This window comes from Rhamphochromis longiceps, linkage group LG7, assembly GCF_057381845.1.
Source record: "Rhamphochromis longiceps isolate RC_006_pf linkage group LG7, R_longiceps_female_GT1.1, whole genome shotgun sequence".
NCBI classification, from domain to species: domain Eukaryota; kingdom Metazoa; phylum Chordata; class Actinopteri; order Cichliformes; family Cichlidae; genus Rhamphochromis; species Rhamphochromis longiceps.
In genome coordinates, this window is record NC_140563.1 from 23,574,445 (window position 1) to 23,596,678 (window position 22,234).

At 39.6% G+C, this 22,234-nt stretch overlaps 1 protein-coding gene across 2 annotated transcripts in view; it reads right to left on the reverse strand.

The window, feature by feature from the left end:
- Positions 1 to 22,234, reverse strand: part of LOC146665334 (copine-8-like) — an 82,839-nt gene that overhangs the window by 56,306 nt on the left and 4,299 nt on the right. For both annotated transcript variants that reach the window (XM_085412934.1, XM_085412935.1), the window contains exons 2-4: positions 10,605 to 10,645; positions 5,036 to 5,082; positions 3,941 to 4,044 (exon numbers count right to left, since the gene is read on the reverse strand). In XM_085412934.1, the coding sequence (XP_085269060.1) occupies positions 3,941 to 4,044; positions 5,036 to 5,082; positions 10,605 to 10,645 (192 nt within the window). The remainder of the gene's footprint in view (positions 1 to 3,940; positions 4,045 to 5,035; positions 5,083 to 10,604; positions 10,646 to 22,234) is intronic.

Genomic DNA, 22,234 nt, shown 5'->3' on the forward strand with positions numbered 1-22,234 from the left:
TGCACAGACCTCTACAGGCAAGGCAGCGGCACCCTGACTGCCTGCCATGGATGAAATCCTACGCTAGTACAGTGGGTCCTGGGTTCCTCCTGGTGCACAACAAGGCCTGGCCTCATGTGTCTAGAGCAGGGGTGTCAAACTCAAATACACAGTGGGCCAAAATTCAAAACTGGAACAAAGTCGCGGGCTTACATTAATATTTATTGAAAAAAAAAAATTCCTCCAGATATAAGAATGAATCTTTTCTTATGGACTCAAACAAGTTTTGCAAATTTGGTATGGCTTCGCGGGCCAAATGTAATTAGCCAGAGTTTGACACCTATGGTCTAGAGTATGCAGGCAGTTCCTGGAGGATGAAGGAACTGATACCATTGACTGTCCCCCACACTTGCCTGACTTAAATCCAATAGAACATATCTGAGACATTATGCTTTAGTCCATCATTTTTCATTTTTATTTTTTGGTGTTTTTGAATTTAGCCGCCGGTAGGCTGATCATTTTCATTTCTACCAAACTGTTACCCACTCTATGTCAGTATAGCTATCCAGCATAATATTTCTTTCCTTTGTGATCTGATGTCTTTACAAAGTGTTACTTTAATTTTGTTTAGCAGTAAATATTTTTAACAAGAATAAAAGAGCTATACATCTCCCAGCCCCATCATATATTCTTAACATGTACCCTTTAAAAAAAACACTAACGCACACATATAAATACTTACACCTCAAACAAAGTGGAACACACAGTGCATATCTACATGACTAAATGTATTCAAACAATCCAGAGTGTCTGACACAAACCATTAACCAACTTAAAGTACAATACACTACCTGCACAAGCACTTTGCATCTACACACAAACTCACACCCAGAATCCCTCCTTGACCTTAACTATAACCTCCCACAGCTTGTGAGCAGCATGCGGCCATGCTGACAGGCCAACAAGTGAACAAACAAAAGAGCCATTCCATATTTCATGAGCTACCACAGGAAAATACAATGATGATGTGTGAGGCTTGAACACAATAGGAAAAAAATGCACTGCAGTCTTGCTTTGATAGTTTGTCTATTAATGCCATTTCTCTGTTCATTTTCATACACCACGGCTGGAGATGCATACAGCATGTATGTACAGTATGTGTGTGGATAACAGAGCATGTACATGTTATACCATTAGCTATAATAAGCAGCTTGATTTTGTCAGATTCCTAATTCATAAGAAAATCTGTCAGTGTCAATATGCCTCATGAACCAACTAGGACAACTTTCACACTGTTGCACAGGCTTCATAGCCAATAATGCAAATAAGCCTAACTGCCAATTGTCCACCAGCTATTTTACTAAGCTGAAATAACTTTACGTAAAACAAGTGTTCAATAAAACTCAGCCTTGTGAAAATTTTGGAAACTGTTCTTTTGTTCATTGAGCTACTGATTAAATTTGTTTGAGGGACATACGTACTAGCTATATTTTATATTTTCCTTGTGTTGTTTTGTGTATTTTCTACCAGATACTGTGGTACCACACCATTTTTAAAAAGCCACGTGCATTTAAAAATGCATAAATATAAAGAGAGCACAATTAAGTGAAAGAAAAAGGGACCAGAACCAGATCAAATCTGGCCCTCCTCGTATTCGGAGAGTGGTAGTCTGAGTCCGAACCATCAGTTTTACAGCCTCGTACTGACAAAGATAAAACCGCATTTAAGTAAAGTGGCTAAGCCGAGATGTGTAAATGTCTGTTTTTGACTTACAGCAATAGAAATGGAGAAGTGAAAAGACTGACTGAGAAAAAAAGGACTGAGCTCTCTTTTTTCTAGAAACATCTTAGGCTGTTCATCTGGGTACTTTTTTTAAACTTCATTAAATGCAAATGTTTCAACATGTACTTTTAATTCTTTGCACTAAAACAAAGGCAAAACTTCAGAGGTGTTTTCAATCGGTCATTCTGCAGCGGTTTTACTGGTCAGCCCACTAGAGAGCCAATCGAGCTGTGTGCGGTTGACAAAATGAAATGATTCGACACCCTGATTTAATGGCTTTGTCCTCTGCCTACACTCGACCTCTCCGTCAAGTTTTGTTAAATTTAGCTTGGTGGTTTTCTCTAATCTTGCTGACAGGGAGTCAGATGAAAGAGGGGCACTCTGAAAGTGCAGATCTCCACTAGAGCCAATACCCAGCCAGCACAACGTTAAAGAAAAATGATCCAGAGCCACATCGTATCGGCTTCTTTCTGTGGCTGTAGTAGTTTGATGAAACTCAGCCTGGTACAAAGAAACAAACCTGACACAAGGCTCTCAGTGAAAACACAGCCTCAGCAGGGATAAATGCGATGATTTAAATGTTTGGGGGTTTTTATATTTAGTTTCACAATTTTTAATCTTTAAAGAGATGATCTGCTTTAGCCATGTGATTCATGCTTCGCAATCACAGTTATTCATCAGCTTCTTTTCTACCAACAGACTAGCAATGCCTACTCATAGTCAGTCACATGCGCACAAGCACAGCCTTTGGATTAAACTTATTAAATGGTTTATTGTGGTCCACCCGCACCAATGCAGTGTGCCAATGCAGATCAGTCCACCACCACCACAACTCACTCCTCTGAGGTCAGCTTTTTCCCACTGGTAATTTATTATTACATATTGTAAATGGTAAATGGACTGATTCTTATATAGCGCTTTTCTACTCTCAAAACGGACTACTCAAAGCGCTCTATACAACACACCACATTCACCCAGTCACACCCATTATCACAAGCACTACCTCTATACTGAGTGCTTTCTAACTACACTCACACACATTCATACGGAGAGCAACTTGGGGTTAGTATCTTGCCCAAGGATACTTGGCATGCAGACTGGAGGAGCTTGGGCTCAAACCTCCAACCTCCCGATCAGTACCGGTAGGTGACCTGCTCTACCTCCTGAGCTACAGCCAACCCAGGAGTATGTATTTATAAAAGATTTGTAGAAGGTTTAGTGTGATCTCTAAAGTCAGCGAGTCAAAACTACAGCATGGCCTCAAAGTGTTGCCATAAAGTGAGCCGATGTTTTTAGATCAAAACTCTGGACTAAAAAAATATTAATGTATTCGTCAAATTTGTGTGTTGCCTGTTGTGACACAAACTCACACACCAGGAAATATTCTGAATTTTAATGAGCGTACAAATTATGTCTGCAAAGAGTGCAAAATTACATGCAGGAAAGGTGGGAGGGGGAAAGAACAGGAGGGGGTCTTGAGGGAAGGTGTCGGTTGTTTTCTGATGTGGCAGATGGAAAAATCAGCTCCTTTAGCATAACAACTTCTATGTGAGCGGCAAGAAACTCTGCACTGACCCAGAGATACCCGCCCAGTGCTTAAGGCAGTCAATTAAAATTGTATGATCAACTGTGTCAAACGATGCACTTAGGTCTAAAAGGATTAGGGCCGAGCAATCTTCTGCATCTGCTGTTAAAAGGAGGTCATTTGTTACTCTCATAAGGGCTTTTATGCACACCACACAGAACTTCACATTTAGAAAAATAAGGCTGGGGCTTAAAAAAAAAAGGCAGATGTGGTATGTTGACGCTCTTAAAATATCTCTATGACAAACTTGTCTTTTTAGTAGAACCCAAGATGAAATAACCAACAACAAGCGAATCATAGACATCAAAAAATGTGTGATTCACCGTGGCCATCTGGCCCTATTTTGTCACAAAGCAATGAACAAATGGGATGAGTTCAAAATGAAAACGCTGGTGAAAAAGTGGCACGAAAACTTGTCTTTTATTTAGAAGAGAGAAGACGTACATCTCCCTCAGCGCAAGCCATGAATATTTCAGTCCTAACTCAACTTCGCCTCACACAGAGCAGCACCCGTGTCTGCGCAACACACGCTAGTACACAATAACAAACACACGCGCGCACACATTAGCACGGATAAGTCAGCTGTTAACTTACAGGTCAAAGCGTAGATTCTGTCTCTCCTCGAAGAAATAGTCAAGGATGAACTTGCGGACAAAGTCGGGGTTGAGGGTGTTGTCGATGACTTCTGTCCTACCAAACTAGAAGGGAAATGACAGAGGTGATATTTTATTACTGGGAGCAATAAGGGGGCGGGACACACTGACATTGACAACTGACAATCTGAATCATACAGCATATAAGCACACCAGCTTCATGTCAGACACTTTTTCATGAAACTAGGCTAATTATAGTAATATTTAAATTTCCCCTTCAGCACATACACAACATGTGCCACTCCTTTAAAAACTGCTTTCTTGTTCATTCATTTATTCACCAGGAACTCTAACTTGGTCACATGAGATATTGTGTGTGCTATTTGACTTGGGATAAGAAGACGTTTTGTGAATGGAATCATATTAGTGTTTCCCGAAACTGTGCCTTTCTCCTTAACTGTCACGGGAATATCTCCATGCAATGATGGAGCACAGCAACATAACCTTACTCATATTTATAGTCTCATCTTATAGTAGCAAAGACAATTTTATGACCCATGCACAAGTAATTCAGTCGTCGCAGACTGAACGTCGACCCGACATGTAGTTACATTTCTCGAGAAGTGCATCTCAAGTTATGTGGAAAGTTACAGCATAGATTTATTGCATTAGTCCAAATCAGGCCATGGTCTCACTGACACCTGAAAGATGGCCTGTAAAGATCTCTAGCCCACATAGCACTCGCTAAGCTAGTTTAATTACACAAATGGATAAATATGGATGCGCACCAAATGACAGCAACATAATTAAACATTTTCATGCTTTCCAAAAAGAAATGTCTGCACATAACTGTTAAGATTCTATCATTAACACAAGAAAGCACAAGAACAGAGTGAGCTTGGTTAAATTTGGTCAATTCAAACTAACACAAATGTCCCAAAAACACCATTACTAGCAATTGTTTCATCATTCAACAAATGGCCCACAGGCAAACTTGGAAAAAAAAAGGATTTAAACGGCTTTAGCGTGACTCACTGAAAAGCTGCACTGCTGCCATTTATACACAATGCCTTCACAATCCCACCGCTGTACTCACCTCTCTCCATTCCTTGTTGGCTATTCCTTGAGTGTACAGGACACAAACTGTTGAATTAGAAGCAGGGAGGGGAAAAGAGACAGGAGACAGTCAGATTGACTGAAGGGTATTTAACACTGAACAAAACAATGCTAAGATGTCAGCTGAGAGCTAGTCCGCCCCTCTGGACCACAGCATGAGAGGAAAACTCCCTAATTAAATGTCACTCGAACTTTTGCCTTGTAGCATGGTGATATTTCAGAGAGGAGAAGAGGAAGGAGGGAAGAGGAGGATGAGGATGATGGTGCTGGGAGTGGTGAGTGTTTGAATGCAGGAAAGTCCTCCTTTTGACATTTGAGGATCTTCATCCAAAGGAGTCTTGAGTGTGTTTTGATGAGTGACCACTTGTGGGAAGAGAGCGAGGCAATCGTGTAGCAATAACATGACATATCATTTGGATTCGAGCAGCCAATACTGTACTTACACCCACCTGTCATCTACCAGCGCATAAAAACTCTGAGCTCACACACTTGTAAATTTGTTTGAAGAGTGAATAGTTGAATGGTGGAATACTAATGCTGACAAAGCACTTAAGTTATGGATACATTTTCAATTCCAACAGCAAAGCTATGAAACTGAAAATGAGGTCATACCTCAGCAACTGCTTTGTGTACTGACATGGTGATGAGGTTGACCAAGTAAAGGAGCATTACCACAGAATTTTAAAAATGCAGACTGTATATAAAAAGTTGGATGTTGTGTCCGGGTCTGAAAAATGAAGCCGATGTGAAAGTGCCGTTAACTGGCATTCCTGCTAACGGCCAGCAGGGGGAAGCTTCACTGTTTGGTTGGTTGCACAGAAGTCGTTAAACCACCCTCAGTTGCTTTTTGACGTCAGTTAATGCTTTTCTAATGATGAAAGCTCAATCGCTACTTAAAACTCTTAAAAACATCACTTTGAAAATATAATGTATTTTCTCCATTAGGTTCAAAGAGAACAACGAAACAGTTTATGCATTAAGGTAGGCCTAGCTCCTGACAAGTCTCCAATTGGTATGTCACAAAACCAACACCAACACAGAATATTTTATTTAATCTATTTTATTTTATTTGATATGCCTTCAGCTGACACACAACTCCACACAGTACTGCTGCAGACAGGCGGGGACACAGCCCCTCCCCTCACTAGCAGCTGAACACATAAACAGCAGCGCAACAAACTCGGCAAAGCATGTTAAGGACTGATGCCCCAGTTTTTATAAGAAATTCGTTGAGGGCCACTACAGCTCCCGTTTTACTGTTAGTGGTTTAACTATTAGCAATATTATATACTGGCTAACGGCTAATAATTAAACAAAAACATTAATGCTAGAGAAAGATGGAGTTCAGCCCAACTGCAATATTAACATGAAGTCTCTATTTAACAAGATAACATGATTATTTGTGTCTAAAAAAGTTTTTCTTGACTCTGACAAAAGTCAACCAACAACTAGATAGAAACAGTGGCACTCTACATTAACGGCTCTATGTTATCAAGAATGAAAATGAGTTAAGTCACCAGAAGCTCAGGAAACAAACAGGATTCGCACAGACCAGTATTATTGTAATCCTCATTTTTTTTTAAATATGCCTCTTTCTTTCTTTCATCTTTTTTCCCCACATGGAAAATGATAGGGAGTATGCAGTCGGCCCTCTGATAACTGCTTACAGCTACATTTCCTCTTCTCATTTCATGTGCTGAGTCAGGTCTCTCTTGCAAATGAGAACTTGGTCTCAGTGAGTTTACCTACCTAAGTAAAGCATATATCAGCTATATAAACTCTGTAAGAGGTTCACTTGCACCAACAGCTCTTAAATTCAAAGGTTCATAATACAGATAAGATGAAATACAGTAAAATAAACAGTTATTTGTATATAATGAAGGTATACATATTTATTAATTTGCAGTTTCTGATACTTTCTTGATATCATCAAGCATTAAGGGTGAAGATGGAAATAAATACGTCTGAGGCTGCTATTTATAAAAGATTAAAAACAGAAAGGTCCTCTCAGGAAAAAAATAACAGAAAAAAACCGCAATCAGACAGACCAGAGACTTATTTTTGTGACATCTGATTATTAAAGGAACACCTTCCACTGAGACGGCTTGCGTTATAATTAACTATAGCATTAATTAATTGTAAATTTATGCCTAAGTGAATGCATTAGCTGTCATCAACTGATGATATCACATGACTAGTGCAATCATGTATTCATTAGCATTCGTGGCCGTTAGTGAAAATCTTTGTTTTGTTAGCTTCAAATGAAGATTTAGAAATCTTCCTGCAACATCAGGTTAGGTTGATTTGCTGATAAAGTCCCACCCACCACAAAACTGACATTTAATCGTTTAGAATAGACCTGGAGTCGAGTCAAGATCAAGATAAGCTATTAATAATGTTTTGTACATTTTATGGGTTTATTTTCCCCACCTCACAAATTTCACACTGAATTTGAGTACAAACTTAAAAAAAACATGTCCTAATTTATTCCCGCCTCCTGTGTGGCTGCAGAAGTGTTCAAACTTGCTGTGTTTTGGCAGTCTGTCAGTCTGGAGTCTGTATAAGTTGCATAGTGTACAGAGTGCAGTGCGCTAGGGCTCAGCTGGTTGAATATACTGTCATCCTTTAATCTTGCTATGAAGGACCGGATGACACATGGTCTCCATGTGAATGTGCAGAGAAAAAAAAGCCATTGATCATACACCCGTACACAATACGTCCTCACCATCAGTACTTTTAACTCTTCCTTAATTAAGGGGGGGAAGAGATTGACAAAGGCACCACAAATGCGACTTTTTTTAACGTAAACAGTTTGATAATGTTCCCGTCTTCTTAATGGGCTTTTCCCAATTGTCGAAACAGTGTGATCAAAGCACATCCACCCACCGCGGGAACAATTGCTAAAACACAAACACACATAAAAGCACACAAGCATGCACCAAAGAGAAACACTGGACCGTTGTTCAGTTTTATGAGCTAATATGAATATGGTACGTGAGCTTGCCCGAGGCCCTGGATGTGTGCGCTTTTGTGTGTGCATGTGAGTGTGAGCGTGGCTCTGCCGATGCGGTCTAATGCTGTGTGACTGGGGCCAGTGCTGTCAGCAGAGCAGAGACATGGACGCAGCACAAGTGCCTCCTTGCATAAACGCAGGGATGCTCATCCTCCTTTCTCACTATCTGACATTTAAAGGTCCAATCCGCAATTCTGGAAGCTCATCAATTATGGGTTCACACACCACCAACCAAGGAGAAATGCTAGTGCTTGCTGTGCAGTGCTCAGGTGCTAAAGTGCTAATATTTAGGAAATTCAGCTAAAGAAACGAAGGATAAACAAACCACGGATGATCAGAAGTTAAAAAATGATTTTAACTTTTAAGATGTCATGTAAATGTGGAGTTGTTTTTTTTTTTTTTTCAATCGTGGTTATTTTTAGCGGGCTGTTAACAGGCATGAGTGTCACAGTTTGCTGGTGAAAACAAAGTAGGAATGACAGATGAAAACAACAAGGAAATGCATTACAATCCCTAAGCCTGTCTGAGCACGTGTGTCTGTCTATGAGAGGATCTGTACACAGTGTTTAGGACAAACAAAGCTATTGAGTTTCTCAGATATTGTTTAGAATCACATATTGTCAATTCTTTCCATTATGGGCCATCACAACAATCATCAACAAGTCATTGCCATCTGCATTTGATGATTTGTAAATGTCATTAAATGCATATTTGTTAATCCAACTGTCAGTCAAAGCAGAAATGCCTTAAATCATACTCTGCTTGTGTATTTGATTTTAAAATTAGACATCATTTAAAAAACAAACGTTATATTTAAGGAGACTTGGAACTAGTGAATGAGACCATCAAGCTTCGACTGAGATCAAGGGAACCAAACTGGTCTGTTCCTTGGACTTCTGTGCAATCTGACTTCTTTTTGAAAACAGAGGTGTCACCTCTAGCTAGCCGTTACAAAGAATCCAAATTTAAGGTGCTTCCTCTTTGGATTCACTTTTCACAGCAACAACCCCATTCGTCCCCTATCAAGGATGTCACAATACAAGAATTTCAAACTTGATACCAGTGCCAGTTGATACAGAGGAAAATTGATACTGATATCAATTGATAGAAAAAATAAAAAAGTAAGAGAAATCTTTTTTTTTTTTAAATTTTTTAGAGCAAGATTGGAACAATAGCCAAGCAGCCGTGACTAAGGAAAGTATGAAGTAGGTTCCAGGGTCCTTCTGTGCCACAAACGATTATGCTTGTGGTTAATATTTACATTTTAACCACCTGGCTTAATCGTCTCTTATGTTTTCCTGCCATTATTTTCATATTGACTTAACATAAAACATTCACCGCTGCTGGTACTGCAGCTTGATGCAGATTCTGCATGCCGGTGGGCCACGATACTGGGTTGTGCTGGGGGTTGCCGACTGGTATCTAACCCTGTGGTCTCTAACCCTATGTAGACAAGCTTATTGAAGGGTCAAACCAGCATTTGCTCATATCTTCCTTTTGTTTGTTTTCCCCAAATTTTACAGGAATTGCTTTGATTTTCTTGATATAACAATAGTTTTAGCCCCCCCACCAAACTTCAAAATAGGAAGATGCAATTGTACCAACATTGCTCGTCTTCTCTAAATAACAAAAATGCACTGCAGTACTTATTTAAGAAAACCAAGCCTGTTTTTCCCCCAATTAAAAATTCTATAGGTACATCTGAAGATGATGCCTGTATTCCTGCTATTCGTTAATATTATAAATGCACCATAGAAGGACTCTGGGTTCAAATGTGACAGTGTATGAGATATGAAGAACAAATACCACCAACATTAATTTCCATTTTTGAAGCAGCGTGTCTGTTTGGTTATCTTGTTTTCACTGGTGTTGATGTGACAATTCATTTCAATCAGTAACAGAAAAGAATGAAGTTCTGATAGAGAGCCTGTGTGTTAACAGTTTGCCTAAACATAAAACCCTTCTTTGAAATGAGAAGTCCATTTATTAAAAAAAATTTTTAATAAATGGACTTCTCATCCTGCTCTTAATGTCCGTCTACTGAGGCAAATTGCTGTTGGATTGCACACTGGGCCTTTAAAAACCACTGGACCAGTTGCCAAATTGAACCCCTGCTATCAAGTGAGTGAGGAGTGTGTATGTGTGCCGTTTAATCTGTAGGAGGGAAGCGGCTGGTTTGTGTGTGAAGATGATCTGGTTCCCCTCACTCACACTGGGAGCAGAGAACAGTGACGAATACGACCCCTGACATATGCAAATGTCTACTGATTCACACAGGCGAGGCAGAGTGTGTGTGTCCATGTGTAGTGCATGCAAGCTGTGTTTGCACAGTACCAAATCTGCCTGCATGTGGTGGATGTTTGTCTGCGGTTGTGTCTGTTTGCCTGTAGAATTTAAAATCCACCTGTACACGTGCATGAGAGAGTGCGTATATATATGTGTCTGTGGATTTGTGTTAGGTCTACTGGGAGCTGTTGCACTGATCTGTTTGTGTGCACATGTGTGTCACAGAGAGAGTGATAAGAGACAAGCTTACTTGGATCTGACTTGGAGAACGTGTCTCTATCCAGCAGGTTCCTAAAGAAAAGAGAAAGACAGAGAGAGAAAGAAAACAAAGACTTCCATTAACGTAAAAAATTAATTACTCAGCTGTCCTACTTCAACAAATAAAGAGCAACTACAAATTTATTACATCATTAAATTTTCCTTAATTAGCTCCCATTCTGACCCCGACAACTGGTTTTCTCAGAATCCTCCGACGACTTGATTAACAAAAGCCATTTCACCCAGTCACACTGCAGCGGTACAAATCAAGCTTGAAGTGCAGCCCATTTATATTTTAAACATACAGGAAAAGCAGCAGAAAAGAAGATGCATTTTTCACTTTTTTGCACTCTCCCGGAGTGCCAGAAGCAACTGTGGAAGCTGCCATCAAATTTACATGACATTCCCAGCACTGCACGGGCACGGATAAATGCACCGAAGAGCTCCATCACGAAGCAGATGCTCGGCGCTTCTGAGATATCCCACAGTAAGACAGCTCTGAAGGAATTAAATATTCAAATGAAGATGACAAGTTGCAGATGCCTAAGACCTGTGTATGAGGAAATCAAGAAGCAGCTCGAGCTCAGAATAAGGATAGGGAGACCTGCCGTGTTACGTCAGCAGAGGTGGAGCATTTGTAGTTTTAACTGTGTGTCAGTTGCTTCACAGTGCCCTGAGGTCTCAGGAGGAGGTAGTCAGAAGTCCAACAACAACCCAAGGGGCTAAAACAAACCCTTCGCTTATTCCCTCAGCTTGTACTCCTGCCAAATGTTACATTAGAACTTCATAAAGCTTTCATTGAGCAAACCAGAAAGGCTAAATAGTACGAGTAGCCTGGTCAACAGTATTTTACAGCACCACCCAGTTTCCAGTGTCTTGCACTAAATGTAACTCAGATTCTTGGTAATGCGTAAGTTTACTTGGCTTTTTATGAACAATATTTTCAGAATAAAGTCAAGTTATTATGCAAAAGTCTTTGTGTAGAGCTCTCTTACTGCGTGTTGTGATACAACATACTGCATCTTTACGGCATGAGGCTGTAATCGTCGCATCAAAGCATTTCTGACTTTGCACAAAAGAGAAATATTTCCTTATTACTAAAACCAAATTTGAAGTATTTTGTAGCATTTCACAGAGAGTATAACAGCCGTGGGAACAACAACTTGATCCCCACATTTCGACTTTTTGGTATATTGAATTTATTTGCAGAAAAACCTTTTGAGTTTGATCTCAAAATTTCGACTCTATTCTCAAACTGGACAATTTTTTGCATAATGTGGGCTCAATACTCGCATGATCAGAAGAAAAAAACCCACAAATGTACAATCTAAAACCAAGAGTCAGTGTAACAAAGAGACACAGACAGATTAACACTTTTGTCTATAGCAAACAACCGGGTTTGTTGGATGGGATTATGTTATCTGCATTTTAAAAGAAAAACATAGTTTAAAAATCAATAATAGCTTGTAATTAGCAGAGAATTAGAGCAATGAAATACTACACATTTCTAAAGTGTGGGGACTGGCAAATATACAATAGGAGACAAAAATAAATACAAAACAAGTCACACCTACAGACAGATTTAAAAGGATGATGAGCTCAAGCGTTTGTGCTGTCTCAGGCTGTGAAAAGAAAAAAAAAGAAGTTTTTAACAGGCTTTTGAGGTCATGATCCACTATGAAATGGTCATCACTGAAATCTATTATTACTGACAAGAACTAAAGCTGAACTGAGTCATAGCATGATTGCTGAGGTCAACTGTAACGTGTGCGTAAGAAACAAAAATCAGATTTAGACTCTTTAAAAGAAGGCTGTGTGGTGTATGAATTTAAACTGTGATAATCACAGCAGCACGACTTTGTCCATATTGTGCACGGCTCACAGGGAACAAAAGTTGAAGGGCTAGCTGCAGGGTAAGCACTCAGTCGCCCATCCTGTCCTGTGTGACAAGCAGCGAGTGACTTGAAGCCATTGATGGCTAGTGATGTATCTAGATCAGGCACTCGTGTTGTGCTAATCCCACTGCTACCCAGATGGTAAAACGCTACGCTCTGCTGCTTCTCTGTCAGGGCATGCCCACTGGCCCTTTGAGAGCTTTGAGATGTTAAATAAATGATAATAAGCGATGGAACTGAGCCTAGTCATATCGGGGATGTATTTTATGACTGGCAGATAGTCTGGAAGATTGCGTAGGAGTGAGAAGTGGGCAACTTCACCTGCCAAATGAGATAAATGTCCAATAAAGAGGATAGTATACCCGATTGTCTCCCAGAGGAGTACGCGTGGAGGCAGGAAACAAGATGCAGTGAAGAAAAAAAAGCAGCAGAAAAAAACAGAGTGTCTCAAGAGTCTAAAGACAGCACCAAGTGGTGTGTGTGTGTGTGTGTGTGTGTGTGTGTGTGTGTGTGTGTGTGTGTGTGTGTAGGCAGACATACACACACTTCTATGGATACGGTAACCTCCCTATGAGTCATACACACCCGAGGGCTTCCACCTGCCCCTCAGAGAGAGGGGGGACTCTTTAAAAAGCCCTTTCCTGCACAGGCAGCCTTGCAAACGTCTGGGTGGTCAAAACAGAGTGCCTCGTTGTTCATCAAACATTTACGCTAGCAGTCCCTCTTCAACACCAGAATTACATTTGAAATCCCGCCAGTTATGTAACAGGCACCTAAACATGGCAGCTGGAGCTTTAAATACCTGCATGTGCGGGTGGGATGGGGGACTTCCATCTTTTGAGAGCATCTGAGATTAAATTTTCCTTCAGCAGTGAGAGTGCTAGCCTGGGGAAATCAGCCAGTATTCTTTTTCTAATGACACACGTGCATTTCTAACCACAAATTATGTTGGGGTTTTTTTTAAAAGCAAAGTAAACAATTTCTACCATATTTAAAGCGTATAAAATGGTGAAAGTGTTCACAGGGCAATGTGGAAAACCTTCCTCTCCTCAGGAAGAGCCCGTTCCCACAAAGTCTGATAGTTTATCTGCTTATTATTCACCTTCAAATGATGGTTCCTTAGTTTCGACAAGATTCTTGGGGTTAATATTAAGGATACAGATGATAAACAGATACAGTAACAAAATAAAAACTTGCTCAAATTCAGTAGAAAAGTACACGTAGAGTTTGAGAGACCACAGGGCTGTCACAACATGAGATACTGTCAATAAGGCCTCTGCAATGTTCTGAAGACAGTTAAACTTGTCAGGTAGTGATGTCCAGCAGGTGAAAATGCAGCTCCATGAACATGCACAGCTGTGGATTCCAGCTGCTTCAATGTTGCATTAACTCAGCCAGTTAATGCGAGACAAATCTAGCTGCTCATTAAAGCTTTCTGGTTTGATCAGAAAAGAAACATTGGTCCATACACCTGAAAGTCCTGAAAATGCATTGTGAATTCTGTCTCGAGTCTACGAATGTATCCGTGTATTTCTGTGGTGCTGATGCTGTGCTGAGCGGACAGCTCCTGAAGCTTCTGAAGTGTCGGAATGTAGAAAGCTAACAACGTCCTTCTCACCGATAGGCGAAGTGATTTTTAGCCAATTACAAGTTGAATCTGGCAGTTGGGGTTGTTAGCTAAGATACCGTCATTAAGTCGCGGCACAACTAATGTGTATGCGAGCGAATTTGCTCATTTGCGGCCATGTATTTTTTAATGCACCTTCTCAGATTGTCGTGCCCAGGGCTGAACTGGGACAAAAAATCGGCCCGGGCATTTTGACTAGAGACCGGCCCACCAGGTATTAAAGCCATAAAGCCTTTGAATGAAAACAAACACTGTTGTGACAGTGATGTACAGTCTTGTCGGTATATGTATGATTTTTATACATTTTACGTCAGATAAAAACTTTGATTGTAAGCTTCAGATAATTATTTAATAAAAACCAGACATTTTAAATGAGAATAAGAAAGTATTTCTTTGTGCCCCTCTTTCCCTGTTAATGCCCTACATGGACCCCTGGCAACATCTTGCTAGACCCACCCCTGCACAGTTACCAGCTGTCAGCTACTTAGAAAAGGATCCTGGTGTTATTTGTCTCTCAGAAACAGTTCACAACTTCCCTTCAACTCATTCATGTGACCTAAAAGGTAAACCTGTTTCTCCATCACCTGTTCAGCTCTGATGATTCAGTAAGGACATCTCCTGGTTTCATCTTCATGTTTCCCTCTCATCACATATCCAAACCAACATCATGACCAGCAGCTTTTACAGCTGTGGCTCCAGCAAACATCAGCTGATACTAGAAAGTAATATTAAATAAATTCTAACAACAGCTGATCAAGCTTAAACGTGCTGCTGTTGTTTAGCGCGACATCTGCTGGTTTCCTCTTTCTGGCACAAAGTGGACGATAAACAAACAAGAGAGAAAAGCCGATCAGCTGATCATTGATCAGTTTCATGATTGAAGTAGCAACAGGAGAGGGAGAGAGAGAGAATGAGAGAAGAAGAGGCAGCTGTGCGGCTTAAAGATGCAGAAAAACTCCAGCTTTGTGTCGTTTTCATTGTAGCTGAAGTCCGGGACAAACTGTGTTCCTTTTCGGCTCAATATGAAACACGTAATATTTTCTCTGAATACCAGACGATTCCGTTTTTTACAGGACAGTCGGCAACTCTAATAATTAGCCTTATGAATAAAATAAAGTTCACTATCAATAACATCAAAGCACCCACCCAGCTGTATAGAAACTCCGTCATGCTAGCTAGTACGCAGTACTTGTTATTGTAACTGACTGTAAAAGGTCAGCACAACGAAAATAAACTCCACCTAAACTTGGTTTATATCTGACCCAGACAGACTGCAGGTCTTAACTTCTTACCTGAAGTTCAGTTCACCTGACACTCGGCGGCTGCCTCGGGGCTCTCCTCCTGCCTCCCCTTTCTCTCATCCACCTGCTGGCCTCCACCACTTGCTAATGTTACTGAATCTGTGGAAGCTCCGCCACAGCCACCACCAAATAACTGAGTTATTTTTACACATCAGCCAGCATCTGGCCAATCCACCACCTTTCATTGTTTATACCGTTACAAAAAAAATAAAAAAATCATCGGCCCATAAAAACGAAAAATCACCATCGGCCCACCGAGCAAATGCCGGATGGCCAGTCCAGCTATGGTCGTGCCATCAGTTAACCCTTCGCGTGCCAGCTGTGGCACGCATGCCTAGGGTTGCCGACCCCTGTCTTAAAGTCAGATACCATGCAACTGCGGAGTGGGTGGTTACTTTTACAGCGTAACCTCACGCAAGCACACGAGCTTGACATCTGCCTTCCAAGAGTGTGGAGTGTTGTTCGGAGCAGCAGCAGTCGTCTGCAGAGCCGTAACATCAGTTAATGAAGAAGTTCCCACGAAAGATGCTGTAACCAACAGCACAAGCTGCTAGGCGGATAACTCCAGATCAATACAGTCAATCGAAGCTACAGAGATTACTCGGCTGGTTTGATCAGTTTAGCCTTGAAACACCTGAGAAACTCTCTTAACTATGAACGATTTTCTCAGATTCTGAGTGGGAGGGGGGTTTGTATCTTCAAGGGAAACTGATGTTCACCCAATAATGAACCACGAGAGTCCTGCTTTACGAAAAGAAGCCACAATTTGAGTAGTCTGTGTTAGTTGTATGACATAATTACAATAATAGGTGTTAAAGAAATTATGTAAAATTTGAAACTGTAACTATGGTGTTGCATTGTCATAGTTTAAATATTTATGTGAACTACAAAGTTCCATCCATCCTCTTCTTCTTCTGATGTTAAATCATATAAGAGGAAAATTCCCCTCAGGTGAACATACAATGCTTTGGAACAATGACATTCCTCTTATCTTTGCTATGAAACGATTTCTTCTTCATATGTTTTCAGTGCAGGCAACTGGGGACAAAAGTCCGATTTCTTGTTATGTTCAAAAGTCAAACGATTATTAGTTATTATATAGTAATAGGGTTATAAATGAAATTAATGCCTTTAAAAAAAGCTCTTCTGGTACAAAATTCCCTTGTTGTGTGCTTCATTATTAATATTTTAAATGTTGAGCTACCACTAAAGAGAACGCTTTTTACAAACTAAAGATTAGTAAGTCTCACAACACTTTCACTTTAAGCTCCTATTGTTACAGAAGGAGATTTTTAATGGCTATTATAAAGCAAGCAAAGCATATTTTGCTTGCTACGAATGATAAATCCTCTATAATGACCATCCTTAAGGATCCCAGAGTTTGTTTGCACAACCTATGGGCCATAGCTACACTTGAGTGCGGTGGATCATAGAAGGAGCAAAATAAAAGGTGAGATTTTTATAGAGCTTCAGTGTAGGCAGGATGTCAGGCCAGACAGGTGGGTAAGAAAAACAGTTTAATATGGACCCAGACTTTTCAAACAAACTATTTTCTCTCTCTGTTCAAAGGTGGAACCTAAATTCAGATGACAAATTGATCCAGTATTAAACAAGAGTGTTATAGATGATAGATGGAAGATACAATTAACCTATGACTTATGAGTCTGAAGAACATGGTCAATGCTCTTATTAATGTCTTTTAGTGAAAGTACAGTTTCTCTAATGGTGAGAAACTGATTTTTGGGGGGTCAAAGATAACAGTCTTTTTAATGCAATTAGAAGGTGGCATTTATATCTCCAATGAGGCGGCTTCAAACCAGCTTCAGTCCAGTAATAATGCAGGAATGTTGCTACCACAATCCAATATGCGTGCATTCCTGCTGTGGACTTTTGTAAGCTGAACTATGCATTTCAACTGGTTCCCTTGTCATTTATGACAAGATATAATAGAATAGCTGCTGCCATGACAGCACCCTACTTAAAAAAGATGGTTACATTTTTGATCAAAGTCCTGGTAAATTTCCTTCGAGTGAAGGTCAGAACCTATGTGGCAGGTACTACAAAGATTTATGCCTTCAAGTTCTTGTGAATCTGCTGTGAAATGTCAAGTTTTATGTCCTCTCAGGTACGATTTGTACTTTTGTTTTTGTGTTTTTTAAAGCCCAAAGATTCCAGCAGTTTAATCAGGAGCTAAACATTAATCTGAGGTTATATGTTAATTGTACTGACATTTTTTATAGGCTGCACCAGAACCTCTAAATGTCATTTGCATAATTACATTACACACATGCTACATCATATTCTATTTTTAGCCCATATATTTTTGATAATAGCTTATGATGAATCTGCCAAAGAATCTGTATTCAAGCGACTGAATCGGGTCATTCGGTGCACTTAGCAACACTTGTTTCTAAGACTGGTCGAGAAAGAGTATCCGTTTTTGTGAAGAGCTCCGCCGATTTGTTGAATAACCATTGAGACAATCAACGGAATATTAATGTGTAATCATTTTAAGGATTATAGGTCATTTTTAAGCAAAAATACCAAAATATTCAGACCCAGCTGAGGATGCCACTGTGAGGACTGATTTTCTGTTTTCCTGTTTCAAAGTAAACTGAAACCTTTTCAGGTTTTTGAATAGACTTTTTGACAAAAAATAAAATAAATACAATAATTGATAAATTATTGATATATGCAGCTACATTGATTGCAGTTTTGTTTTTTTTATCCGATTCTTTATTTTTTTCCTAAGTGTGACCTGCCAACACCAATTTTCTTCTGAGAAACTAGAATTGACAGAAAATACAAGCAAAAAAACTTTTCTACAATGCAAAATTTTGTTTTCATAATAAAAGAAATGAAATTTTACAGTTTTCTTTCAGGATCTTTTCTCACTGAAAATAAACATGAAAATAGAAATAATTACAAATAGAAATAATTAAATGAAAATGAGTTGCTTCTCACCTTTACTTGACATTTTTAACTAAAACAGGCTCATGCTTATATAACAAAACAAATTTCAGTGTTACTAACATGATTTTTAATTGCTTTTATTGCTTCCCCAGATAACACGACATCGACCTTTTTCTCCACAATGTTTCCTCAAACAAGCTTTTTGATCTTTTTCATACCCAGACTCTCGTCTTGCGGCTGGCTCTGAGCTCTGGACAGCTTTAGCTTTAGTCTGTTTGCATTTATTAGCCCTGTTCAGCGGGGCGAGGGTGGCATAAGTGTCTGATTAGGTTTGTTATTATAAAGATTTTGTGATGGCTCTCCTGCAAACGCTGTGTCGTCATTTACAGTGAGGAACTCCCACGACATAACAACATGTTAGCTTGTGGCGATAAGCATTTGTGCGACTGCATGTTGCACAAACATGAATGGGTCCAAGTCACAATTAGACAGATGTGAGGTTGGCCAATCGGTCATAGAGCCATCAGGGAATTCTGAAAACCCAACAGTTCCAGTCCCTGGCCAGTTAATGGCGACATCTCTAGTTTTTTGTCTTATTTGGTCTGTGATCACCGATCTGGTCATCCTCTTCATCGCTGCCATAATCTTTTTATCATCTAAGAACAAAGGGACAGTCATACACGCACTTTAACAACGCAGTCCATAGATACAGGTGCATATCTGTATATTATCTGAAGAGGACTTTTAATGGATTTTAGCAATAAATACCATATAATGTATTTAATATTTACAGCCTGGAAGTAATGCTTCTTAGAACTTAGAATACTGCATAAATCTGCATAAAAATCCTCTATTGCGCTCAGTAGAAAGGCATCAAATACTGGACACTAATCAACATGATGTCTTCAAATCTGTCCACAGCAATCACGCAGATGCAGGAAAGTGGCTGTGGAAAAGATGAAAGCAGAGGAACAAAGGTGGGGGGAGGGAGGGGGATGGTTAGTAATGTGATGGAGGCATGTCGGCTCTCAGAGGTAACCAGGTAAAGCTGGTTACCTCTGAGAGCCGACAGCTGTCTGGTGCCTTCATTAGACCAAATGACTGCTTCAGAAAACTCATTAATGCAGCCACCCAGCACGACCCTTCCTGCGTTTAGGACTCGCCACCTGAGACCAACTTGATCTGTTGGCTTTGTGCTCTTTGCTCCCTAAATCCTTCACAATTTAGGTGGAACGGAGCAAAGAAACAAGGTAAAGCAGGATGAAGTGAAGCAGAGGGGAAACATGACATTAGCTTAGCCGGATTTCATTTCATTTAGCTTCATTAGAGTTTTATTTGAACTAAAGATTTAATAGTAATTCTTTAGAGCTAACTAGCAATCAGTGGATCTAAGCAGCAATTAAGAGGAAACAACAGTAGTGGAAATGTATGCAATAACGGGTACTGAAACAAAAAGTACAAAACATGATCAATTACATAAACTGTAACGAAGGAATTTTAGCACCTCATTATACAGTAAGAGTGTGCACAGCCACAAAGAGCTTTGCTGCTTTGAAAATACTCCCCCTCATGACAACACTTTCTTTGTTGTTTTTAATCATTTTAGCCCTGTGATTAGATTGTGAAACAATGTGCAAATAACCTGTGAGAGTTGGAGATCCTGCTACTGTGTGCAGTTCTTTTATAATGGAAAAAGCTTTATTGGTTATACAAAAAAGCTACAAAAAAAACCCATATTGATCTTTCTATTTCTTCATGTGATACTATTTGCTTATTGCTTACTAAGTCCTGGGCTTTTAGTCTGTATTTGAATCAGTTTTTTTCAGACATTTTTTGGACTTTGAAAATTGTAATTACTGTATAGTAAACACATTCCATTTGATCTGATGTTATTTGAAGTGGGCAAGCTATAATTTTATGCAACTTTTCATTGTTAAGTAAACTAAATGGTGATTATACAAAGTAGAATACAGTGTAGTCACACCACTGACATTTAGATATCTATGATATTTCCTGGGTAAATGAACATTATAATGCATAACTAAACAATGAAGACCAGCGCTTCTGTTTTCTCTGGTAGCTTTTCCCAGTTTGTGAAAACCACAGAACATTCATATCCTAGCAGGCAGCTGAAGCCCCTATCCGGTCCTTAAGTGATGACGTGGCGAATCCTATTTCCGGGCCTAAAGTAGTCTGCGTTTAATATGGCTTTTGTGTTGTTAACATGTTTAATGTTTTGTATTTTCTTCTATTTAATCTCAAAAGGCTCCTAAAACAGTCAGTGATCACTGTTGACCTTCCTCGGCTTTTATTACCGCTGATCATTTATTTAAGCTCAGTTTTTAAAACCTTAGGATGTAACTACAGCCCAGCCCATGCAGCAGTATATGAATGACTAACCTCGTATTGTGGATGGATTATCTCAGTTGTTCTCCTGGCTGAAGTTTGGTCCTTTTACAGCATCCTGCCATGCGATTACATTTGTTCCTGACCACGAGAACACTCACGTTAACTTTTATTGAGTGGAAAAAAAGTTAGCTTGTTTATATTATGCTAACATAGCTGTGTCGCTAGCGGTCACGTAGCACATCATTATATACCAGCTAGCCAAACTTCAGTAACCCTACAAACGTCACTGCTGTTTAGTTTTCTGTCTTCATATATGTTGGAAGTGATAACAGAGCTGTACGTTTTAATTTGTTTCCAAAACCCCGCAGTCAGGACATGCTATATTGTATTTAGATAGAAGCTAGCGAGCTAACTTCCTGCTAACTTCTAACTCTGTTAAATGTCATAAATTTCGTTTTCATGGATGCCTGGATGTTATACTCAATTGTTACACCTGGTAGAGCAGAACGCTGATCATTTTATTAAAGATGAAAGACTTTAGACAGTTTTTCAACGCTCAGTAATGCCATAGTGATCGTTTGATATATGGACCAGCAGCAGAGTTTAGGCCCAGACACGGCTAGTGACGTCAGACTTAACGACCGGATTGATCTTCAGCAGCAATGTCGCTGCTATCTTGTACTTTGTGGCTACTGTGTACCTTTTTGGTCCTGTTTTATTTTACTATCAAAGTTGAAAGATGGTATATTGATACAAAATAAATTGGCCTTTTTCATTTTGTATATGTCAAGGTCAAATTATACATTTTTTATCTTATGTAATTGAAATGTTTTAATATTTTTAACTTGTTTCTTAGGTGCTTTGCTGCAATCTCAAAATGTCTAAATAATATTTCAACGACGTAAAGCATTTTGTATGTTAGCTCTAATCATTAGCCCCAACTGGTTAACAGGTAATTCACAGTCAAACCAGTCAGCTTCATTTCTACCGGACCAAATGATTTTAATTTATCCTCGTCTAATTTCTTTAACCAGCCCCAATCAGCTGTGCTACACAAAGATCAAGCTCCACTGTTACCAGACAAATAAACGTGTCATCTTTTAGTTTGCTAAATGAGCCTCACCACAGCCATGCTTTCTTTCTTGTAATTACAGAGGAGTTTAAATTGTTGGCAGAACACAGCACCAGTTGGAGATCTCTGCAGACTCCACAGCGAGAGCACCAACCACAATTTATCTTCAGAGACTGTACCATTCTGAGCCTTCCAGTGAAGGAGTCATTATCTAGCTTTAAAGCCTCAATGTGTAAAATGCTGGTGTGATTACATGTTTATGTATGTGGAAAATGAGACAGTCGTACTGAAGAAAAATAGCGCAGCGTGTTCTTTGCTTTCACATCATTCTTCTCAGGCTCCTGGGGTGAGAGTGGTAGTGAAAGCTACTGTTATTTGAGTACCAGTACCAGAAATTGCTTCTTTTTAAAGCATACACAGAGGCTTTAAAGGGGACCTGCTGTACTTTTCTCTGTTTTCTGTCAT